This window comes from Pundamilia nyererei, unplaced genomic scaffold, assembly GCF_000239375.1.
Source record: "Pundamilia nyererei isolate P.nyererei 1_Seehausen unplaced genomic scaffold, PunNye1.0 scaffold00107, whole genome shotgun sequence".
NCBI lineage: Eukaryota > Metazoa > Chordata > Actinopteri > Cichliformes > Cichlidae > Pundamilia > Pundamilia nyererei.
The window spans coordinates 1,601,782-1,612,362 of NW_005187508.1; the positions used below are offsets into that span (position 1 = coordinate 1,601,782).

At 39.6% G+C, this 10,581-nt stretch overlaps 1 protein-coding gene across 1 annotated transcript in view; it reads right to left on the minus strand.

Moving 5' to 3' along the window:
* zcchc7 (zinc finger, CCHC domain containing 7) overlaps positions 1 to 10,312 on the minus strand; it is a 52,322-nt gene extending 42,010 nt beyond the window's left edge. Inside the window, exons 1-3 of the mRNA XM_005741163.2 lie at positions 10,206 to 10,312; positions 5,036 to 5,585; positions 3,521 to 3,731 (exon numbers count right to left, since the gene is read on the minus strand). Of these exons, the coding sequence (XP_005741220.1) occupies positions 3,521 to 3,731; positions 5,036 to 5,539 (715 nt within the window). The 5' untranslated portion in view covers positions 5,540 to 5,585; positions 10,206 to 10,312. The remainder of the gene's footprint in view (positions 1 to 3,520; positions 3,732 to 5,035; positions 5,586 to 10,205) is intronic.
* Between the last annotated feature and the right edge of the window lie 269 nt (positions 10,313 to 10,581).

Sequence of the window (10,581 nt, forward strand, 5' to 3'; positions counted from 1 at the left end):
AGTGTGACCATAGAGTGAAGTTTAACCACTTACAATTCAAGTTTAGCTTCAGCACACCCCGCCTACACCGCAGATTCATTCACGGGGAAGTAGACGCACACCTCTTCGGGTGGGAAAGGCACTGAGCTGGATTTTGGGAAGACCTGTTTTCGCTCTCTTGTTCCGTCTGGTTGCTGCTGCATAGCTGCCGGACAGGCGGACGGCCCTTGCTCACCCTCCTTCTCTCAACTATCTTTTCTCTCTCCCTCTCTCTTTTTTTTTTTAACCTATTCGTTGTCCTTACAGATCCACCCAGCAGGACCCGCTACTAACAGCTAGGTGACAGCTAGCCACTCAGACTGTGTGTGCATGTGTGTTCACGTTCTTGATTAAAAAAATTATTTAAAAAAAAAAAAACTTATCTCAAGGGGTGAGAAAAGATTAGATTGTAAAAGTATGTGAACAAGTGACAACATGAAGGCGGAAGAGGGAGAGAAAGAGGATGAACAGATTAAATTTCTGCAGGCGAGAGGGAGAGACTAAGTGTAGTGAATGTGATTTGATGGTGATGCTGAGATGGGGTCTAGGCGTACAAATACTATTAGTCGCTGCTGTGCAAAATGGTTACACACACACACGCGCACACACACACACACGCACACACACACACACAAACAAATGCAGAAACCAAAGCTACAGAACTCACAACATGGCATATAAAAAACAGAAATCAATCTTTATATTTGAAGCCCTGGTTTATGGATGTAACGATTAAGATTAAGGTTGCCATAAAAATTCAAACAACCATATCTCAGCGACCTAAAATTGGCCTTTTTCTCTGAATATCTTTTCAAAGTAAAAAAGCTTGTGAAATGAATTGTAAAAGAAGAAAATGATTCAGCATACGATTGTGTTTTTAAACCTACACCATCAGAAAGGTGGAGGCAAGAGGGAATCAAAACTGTGTCCCAAACATACATTCAAGTCAGCTGCAGCGCGTACTTCACACAAAGATGTATCAGCAAGCGACATTATCGGTCCAATACTGGCTCGTCACACATAAATATGTGCCGTCTCATTTAAACCCATCTGAAAACGTGCAGCACATGTAGCAGAGTATGCAACACTTTAGAGATGCGTGTATAAATCTATGCAGATATATTGATTATCATGACTTGTTGCATTCCTTAAAAACCCACTACTAGTCAGGTTACATTTAGTACACACTAAATCATTTGACTTTTTGTTAGTTTTTTCTCAAAGATTTAATAACACTAAATATTTTTTTCATAATTCTTCAAAGAGCTATAAAACCAAATTTTCAGTTGAGATCAACAGACATCTTATTTGATTATTAATTTAATTAACAGGTGACAACCTTTAAAACACAGTTCGTGAATTTTGCTTAATCATAAAACAAACTGCATAAAGCAAACTTCTGTCTTTTAGCTCTAATGGTTACCATCTATTTTTTTTAAAACACCATTTATTTCTAAAAGAAGCTTTTTTTTGTTTCAAAGAATTACAAAAAAAAGTGAACGATGTATTTCTTAGGGAATGCATCTGCAGAACGGCACATTTGGTGCACTTGGAAATGTTTTACAGTGGCAGGAGTGTGGCTCACTAATGTGTTTTAATAGTTTTCATACAGCACCCCACGATAAGCCCTATCGGTTTTGGGATGAATAGAAAACGGTAATCTGGGATCAGTTCAATTTTAGTTTTTGTGCTTTTCAGAATTTTTTCTTAAGATTTAAGAAAAAATGTTTTTATATTTTGGCCCGTTTTTAGTGTAAACGCCCAACATACTCAGGACCAAGTTTGAATTAGTGAGTTGTATTAAATTCAGGCACAGTTCAAGACTACTCAGGCTCATCCCTTAATTTCCTCGCCTTTATTTCTCCTTTTTTTTTAAAAAGTCCCCCCCCCCCTCCCCGATTCCTCTCACTTTAAGACCCCATCCACACCACACCCATGACCCCCCATGTGCAGACATGAGGTCAAGCTCCAAAGATCACAGAGAGAAACCAGACGAGAGAGACAGAGAGGGAGAGAAAGACAGAGACCTAAAATCCTCCTTTCCTCCCAAAACCAGGCCAAACCTCAAGCCTTCCCACCAGCTACAGACCCCCTCCTTTAGCCCAGTTGTGTGTAGAGGAGGCAGTGAGCACTCTTGCAGAAACATCAGCCCAGGGAAATTCAAATGAGGAAGAAACGGTGAGAGGGAGAGTGGGAGAGAGAGAGCACAATAGTGAGAAAATAGGATAAAAGAATGAGATGGGAGAGCGTTAGGTAGGACGGAGGAGGAGGAGGAGGAGGGAGCCGGAGAGGTTGCTGAGGCTGCAGGTTAAGATAATGTGTAGATCTGAAGAGATTTGCAGGGAACATTTTTATTCATTTTTTGATTACTCCCATCTCTCCCAAACCTCCCCTCCCTCTCCTCCTGCATTACCGTTTCTCCGTTTGTTTGTTTTTGGCATTAGCGTTATGACTGCTGGTATCCACGTGTATGTACGCATGCATGCTGATTAGAGCCAGAATATGTTATAAACACAAATATTCACACTTTCGCAGACTCACACACATATATCAATACATAATGCACACAAACATATTTAAAGATGCATCAGAGAAGCGAGCAGCTGGGCAGACGGTGCCAGGAATGCTAAAAGCTTACAAGTTCGTAAACATGCAGACATAGATGCTGCTTATGTATGTACAAACACACATTCACACAGATTGTTCTCAGTGCAGCCTAACGCCTGCTTCTTATCAATGGGCTGTGCAGGTAGACTAAGTGTTCTGAATGAACTGGGCCACACAAGAGGTGCAGCCCAAATACAATGCCGTGAAAATATTTATTTGATGAGCTGAAACATGTAAGTATGGAAGCCCGTTTCCGCCACTAAAAAAAAAAGGATCCGTAACTCAAAATTTCGAGTTATTTTCTCGAAATTTCGAGAAAGTAACTTGAAATTTTGAGTTAGCGCTGCCAATCAGTAATCTACGTGAATGACGTCATTTCCTTGTTACCCGGAAGCTGAAGCCCTCAGCTACAAATGCCACAGCTAAGCTACCGGTATTACATCCAGTCGTGAATGCACAGATTGCTGAGTGTTTTCAGCCTGGCTTCACAAATGATGAAATCCCATGTAACACCATGTGCTGAATCACATGGTGTTACTATCAGCAAACGTACTCGCGAAAGCGCCAATTTGTTGGGATCCGTTTTTGAGTGCGCGTTCCTCTGCGCCATATGCTTCCGGGTAACAAGAAAGCGACCTCATTCACATATATTTTTGATTGGCAGAGCTAACTCGAAATTTTGAGAAAAGTAACTCGAAAGTTATGGATACTACCTTTTTTGTTTTTATTTAGTGGCAGAAACGGGCTTCCATATGTAAGCATGACAAATATGCAAATAAATAAGAAATCTAGAAAGGGGCAAACACTTTTTCACAGCACTGTAGGTCTAACTATTTCTCAGTACAAACAGGAGTCACGATTAAATAAGGTCACAAAAGACAGACACACAACACACCCGATTCGCTGTGAGACCCTCCTTCCAGGTTGAGTGAGATGGAGTGGTCGCCAAACTGATTCCCTTGACCCAGGATCATCCAGCTTTCCAGGCCATCCGAATCAGATGAATCGGACTCAGATTCGGATTCTGACTCTTCTGAATCCGATTCTGAACTGCTGGACTCCACAGTCACAGGCACACCTGGAGTCCTTTTCCTTTTCTGAGCATCCTACATGGATGAATTATACACGCAATTAGTGTGCATCAGATGTCAAATCCTTTATTTATTTATTTTTTTACCTTGCAGCTTTACTGAACTGATCAAATGACAAAGCAGCGATAAAGGTGATGGTTTGTGAAATTGCTTTGTCCTTTGTTAAACATCATTACTTCACTGCTAGCATTACACCTGCAGCACCTAGTCATTCACAAGCAATGCTACAGCTCAAAATGGAAAACAGCAGTAATTAAGCCTGGTGCCAGTGACCACTGAGAAGTAGCTTGCAAAGGACAGAAAAAAATCAAAAATGAAGATGGAAGCCAGATTTCTGATAATGTCTCACAAATTACAAAATAAAGGGGCTTTAACTTTATGGTGACTTTTGCTATGTCTAAGAAGACGTTCATAAAAGTCTTCAAAGTTAGATGTCCACATGCTGGGCGTAATCTATTTTTACAGCTCATTTGAGCCATTGGACATCCTTTTGTAATAAGCTTCATATTTAAGTGACTGGGAACTGTGGATTTAATCCCCTGACCCCATTCTGTGCAAGACCATATGCAAACATTTATCTGCTGCTAGTATGAGGCCCCAGCTGGCCTAGTTTGTCAAAGTTGCATTAGTGTCAAAACCTGAAGTAAAAAAATTGGTTTTACTCTTCACACGGACATCTGGCAGACTTACCGCTCACACATACTGTCATCAACATTCAGTCAGTTTTGATTATGACTGACAAACTCAGATTTTAAGTTAAGTTAAGGTTTGACTTAATACCCAAGGCAGCAAAAGGCAGCTGATCTTGGATGGCTGGAGGAGTAACCAAATTGGATAGGCAATTAAGTCCAAGACTACAGGGTGCAGCTGCAAACTGACGTGCTGAGCTTCAGCGCTGTTTCAGTGTCCACAGGAATTGTTTCAGAGGTAAAGCATCTGTTCCTTAGCATGTTTAATCTGCTCAGAGGTGCTTCTTAACACATTTTCTTGTTTATGCATGTCAGAGACATGTTTGCAGATTGTTTAACACTACCCTAAGCCAGACGGATTTTTTTTTTAATGAACTGGAAACACCATAAATAATATGTTTCATAAAATGTGTCTTTCTTTTTGCATTTACCTTTTTTTTTTAATTAATTTTTTTAAACGTATCTTAAATATAAATACTTCTGTGTCAACAACTACTCTGCAAACTTTCTAGTTACTCTGCCACTGTGTTGACTGATGTTAAAATGACTTTATCTACAGTTCATCAGCAGGGTAATACTGGCTAACAAAGTAAATGTGACACACAGATAGCAGTTCACTTTTTGCTCTACCTGCTGCGCTGGAGTGGAAGTCTGCATGCCTCGACCCTTTAAAGCACAGATCCCTTCATCACCTTCAGCGCTGTCATCGTCAGAGATTGAGATGACGTCAGGGCCGGAGTCGATCACGATGACCTCCTCGAAAAGTGATGATGGCAACCTCTGACCTTTAGAGTCACTTTTCTTCTTCGGCTTGTCCTTTTTCTCTTTCTTCTTCTTCTGCTTCAGGTGTTGCTGCAGGCTGCCATTAGTAGGTGTCAGAGCCTTGATGCCTGTTTTTTCCTCTAGTCCTCTATCACCATCTGTAACCCTATTTTGCCGGGTGTCCTCTCTTTCATGGTTCTGCTTATCTTCACCCTCCTGCTCCTCTAGTTCCCCAAGGTTGGATGAGTAGTGGAGCTGGCTATAAAGGTGGAACTCCACCTCGCTGTTGGCCTCTGACCCATCAGAGTCCTCTTCTTCCTCTTGATAGAGATCATCCTCCAATCTCTCCCGGTCCTGGTAGACACTGTACATCCTCACAACCACATGCACACACCTGAGGAGATGGCGACTTCAGTGGCTGAAAAGCACACAAAATCAACATAATACAGCATCACATTGTCTAACTCATTATCAAGCATCAAATTATACATTATTAATACACTGCTGTGTTATAGTTGGACAAAGAAGAACAAACAGACAGTTTACTTTAGCCTACAGTTATTGACCACTAGTTATTATCATTTGGTTTGTAAAGACGAGTCAATCAAATTCTTTTCACATTTCCCAAATCCCAAAGAAATAAAAGGCTTAATCTACCCACAATAAAAAAAAAAATCAAAGAGTTTTCTATTATGCAAGTCAAAATAAAATCAAAAGAAATTCTTACGCGTGGGAAACTTCACTTTTTTTAACAATTCATTTCTAAACTGCTAACACTGGTTACCATCACCAACATAAACCAGCTTTAAGTAGGCAATCATAACAGCTCACCAACCAGCAGCTCTTTATGCGTTTCTGCAGGTCCTTCCTCCCTGCAGCTGTCAGACTGTACAATCAAAACTGCTCCCAACAAACAGAGGTTTACATCAGCGCTGTAACTTGCACTATTTTATCAACCGAGTCACACTATAACCAGGGTTTGCCTCTTAACTTCATTTAATTTAATTTAATAATGGTACAGTACTCTGTTTTTGGTAACCATTGTCCTTGATGTAAATATGTAAAAATTGTGTATGTTTCTGTTCTGTGTCTTATGTACTGTTTGTTTGCATATGTGTCTTTCTTGCTGCCGTTACACCCAAATTTCCCCTTGTGGGACAATTAAAAGATTATTCTATTCTATTCTATTTATTCTCTTTGCAAAGCATCACTTTGGATTCAGATTCACCTGCTCAGCGGTTTATTCGGGAAAATAAGGCACAAATAGCAAATTGTGTTTTTACTAGTGTCATAATAGTGTACATTTGTTAATTTTAGAAAAAGATGTGCTCCTTTGCTGCAACCAATCTTTCTCCTAACTGAGTGTGTTTTTCAAAAGATTCAAACTGAATACAAAAATTTAACTTATTTAGTTTTCATTTTGCCTGATATCAGCTACAAAATCTTCATCAATACCAATCCAATTCTAGTAATGTTTAGAATTTCTTCTTTTTTTTCTGTGCACATGAAATCTTTATCCCATTCAAATATTTAACACTGATCAACCACGTCAGGTCTAATATACAAGACTAATTAGTAGCCCTACTTTATCACCAGAATTGTGCTGTCGTCATTTTCCTCTCTTAAGTTATATGGCGGATATCCACAGCACTGTCGAACTGAAGGAAACACAGGCCAACATCAATTACAGGAAACTTCCATCTTACTCGGAAAACCGTGAGGCCTTGTTAAGAAATCTGAGCGGACACAGCTCAAGAGCACTCAGATTTTATTTTTTTTTTCCATCGGAGCTGTCTTCATTGGCTCAAGCAAACAAGACCCAAGTTTTTTTACCTGCCAGGTGACGACTTTAAATAACACTTAACGTGACACCAAAAAATTGTTGAATTAGCTGGTTACGCACTGTGGTGTTAATTTTTCCAGTGCTTGTCTGCCTTTTTCTAACACACACAGTCACACACACACACACACAAAGTGGACAGAGAAGGGGCACCGGCCCATTGCTCTGTCCAGTCCTGCGTGTCTGTGCCATGATGGCTGGAGATGATTGGCTCCCAGGCCGCACACACACTGCATAAAAGCCACGCTACACGGTCACAAGCCGGCCACAAGGGATTAAAGGGACAGAAAATCTTACCGGTTGGTGAGGGGCGACCGTTGTGTTGAAAGTTTCAGCAGCTCACAGGGACTGGGAGCCGACAAATGACTCACTGTGTTTTACAGTAGTGGAATTTAATGTACTATACTTAAAGGCCGGGTACAGTCATGGTCTGACAACACAGGTGATTCCTCCTAATCTTCTCAATTAAAATGCTACCTGAACAACACCTCTGGACTCTGTTAGCTCCATTGCATCTGTTTTGGTGAAGCAACTCAGCTTCACCAAAACCAAAGAGGGGTTTTCCACAGAAAACTTTTTGACATGCCAGGAAAAAAAAGTGAAGAGAAAAACAACAGGCAAGATGCAAAGGTGTCTAAATTCCATTTAGTTACTTCAGTTTCAATCCTAATCATGCTCACAGTCTAAATGTCTGATTTAATATAGATCAGACAGACCTATGAATGATAAGACCTATGAATGCAGCTGAAATGCGTTTTACAAATGCTGCATTAGGACACAATGAATTTAGTAGAGATCAACAAATATCAAGCACTGACGTTTCTATTAGCCAGCTGTGCATATTCACACGTGAGTCCCTATGGGTTTACACCGAAACAGGAAATACAAGGTTTAATTTATCTGTAGTTTTGGTTAAAAAAAAAAAGTGAACTGGGGACTCTGAAAATTTACTTCATAGCTGTGAGATTTAACTAATCATTAGAACAGAAACACCTACATATTGCTCAATTGTGAATGTACATGTATCTGAGAAGCTTTAAGTAAAATTCAGGCATGTTAGGTTAACTGGTGATTCTAAATTGTCCAGAGAGGTGAACGTGAGCGTGAATGGTCATTTGTCCCTACAGACATGACAAACGGGTATCCGCCTCTCAGCCAAAGACAGCTGGGATCCACCTGAGCTGGACGAGCAGTTAAGAAAAGTACATTTTATGTTTCAAGAAAAGAAAAAAAGAAAAAAAACACTGAATCAACTTAACTGATCTTTTCTTATATCATTCAGAGCACAATTCTTCAAACAAAGCACATCATCATCTTAATAATTAGGAGGCCATCTTATACTTACAATACTAAAAGAATGGACAAACTCTATTGAACCAATAATAATCTATTAATATAATCAATTAATGTATTGGTTGGAGGATAATGGCCTATAAGATGCTTGGATTAACTTGATGTAACTAAATGGTGTCTGCATGTAGTTTGCCCAGCTAAGGACTGGTGACTACATTACATATAACACTTTTGCAGTACTACATGCTATCCAAAAACATACCGGCTGATATACTGACATTGGAATAGATCCATCCATCCTCCTATTTTCTTCAGGGTTGCAAGAAGGCTGGAAACTAACTAAGCTGTCATAGGCTGCGAGGCAGGCATGCAAACTCTACACAGAAAAGCTCCAGACTTGATTCAAACCTAGGACTTTCTTGCTGTGAGGCAACAGGTAACACTGCACCACCATACCACCCACTGCAATCTTTAAAAATCAGTATCAGCCAGGTATTGAACAAGCGTTATGACAAAAGTGATTTCTTATGTTTCTGTGTGTTTTATGTCTGATATCTTTTTCTTACATAAACTGTCTTCAGCATGATTTTTGAAGGGAGTAATAGATAAAATAAAGACAAATGTCCTTAAGATTCTGCATTTTGTACATAGTCTGTGTTCTACATTATAACCAATACTGTCCATTTTGGCATATGGCACTTCTGGCGCAAAATACCTTGATATCATTCAAGGAAGATATGTCTGACATATTACAGGTCAGCAGTTTGAATACTAGACAATGTTTTGCTAGATATTCACTTTTTAACCAATGCCATGCAAAAGAGTGATCATCTCCCAAAAGGTGATTTCTAGTGTCTACCAAAAAATGATTGCCCATATTTAACCTGTTGTAAATGACTTATTGGCCTGTAATTTGTGAAACTTATGTGAAACATATCTTTCATGAATGATAATAAGTAATTTTAAGCCAGAACTTCCCTGCTACAATGTAGAAGATGCAATGAGTTTCTGACAAACTTTTAGATATCATTTATGTATCCCAGTAAACATCACAGTTTTGTAGAACATCACAATTCTACAAAATATATATTTAGTGACCAAAAAGGAGTGGATTGACTGTATTGGAGGTGCAATTACACAGTTATAAAAAATACTTTCAAAACAGGTCATTTATTTATTTTATATATATATAAAACCCCTCCAAGAACCCTGCTGAGTAGAGTTTATTTAACAATTTAAGAAAAAAAACAAGTTTAAAACACACACAAACATCAGAAGTCACCTTTTGCACAAAACTGTGTAATGAGGCCTTTTGATTATACATACATTTTTCTTTAATTTTAGTGAATGTGTGATTATGCTATGGTTGCAATGTGGAGTTTATAACATCCAAGCGGTCATTTGACTTAAGTTAGGTTGCCAAAAACAGACTAGAGTGACAGGCTGACATCTCGGACATCCAGCAGCCTGGTTACATTGCAGTGACAAACAGAAACTTCAGTTTTATAACTGTGTACTCTCCAATTGTAGTTAGCCTAATGGTAACCCCGGCTAGCTCAATGCTAACGAGCTAGCTTACTGGGGAACATGCGAGCTGTTTATCAGAGTACCGAGGCTTCACTAAACAGTAACACGCCATAAAACACAGGTAGCTCGGAAATTTTCGCTAAGCTTTTTTTGGGCTTTTAAAAGTTATTTTAGCGTATCGGCAGTCCCTGGTTGACATGTCTCAGTCCACTCCATCCACGTGTTTCTAAGCAGCAGAGCAACTGCTCGGATGTAAACAATGGAGCGTTTCAGCCTCAAACACACATGAAAGAACATAAATACAAGGAGCTGAGGCAGCCCTACTCAAGGCCACCACTGTGTGTGCTTAATATATAATGTCAGTGTGTATGAGCTCACCTTTGGAAACAAACTGGAAAGGTACTGCTACCGGAGGCTGGAGCTGCTTTTCCTGCGCCTCCAGCACAGGAGACAGACAAACAACTTCCGGGTTTGTCCGAGGAAAATAAGTTGGCCGACCGTAACATTTCACGTCGAATGCGAAGACTGTTATGAGTGTTGAAACAAAGTGCATCTCGGACACTGAAAGGTCATGATTTCCCCAACACAGGTAATTTTTACAGGATACCAAGAAGAAGAGCCTTTATTCTATAAATGGTTATTTGAGACTGTATTTCGCTCGTTTTCTCCCCTTTGCCTAAAATAAGTAGTTTTGTCTTTTTATTTTCATTACTAACAACTGACAAGCCTGTGTTGTGTCAGTATTGTAGGTAGC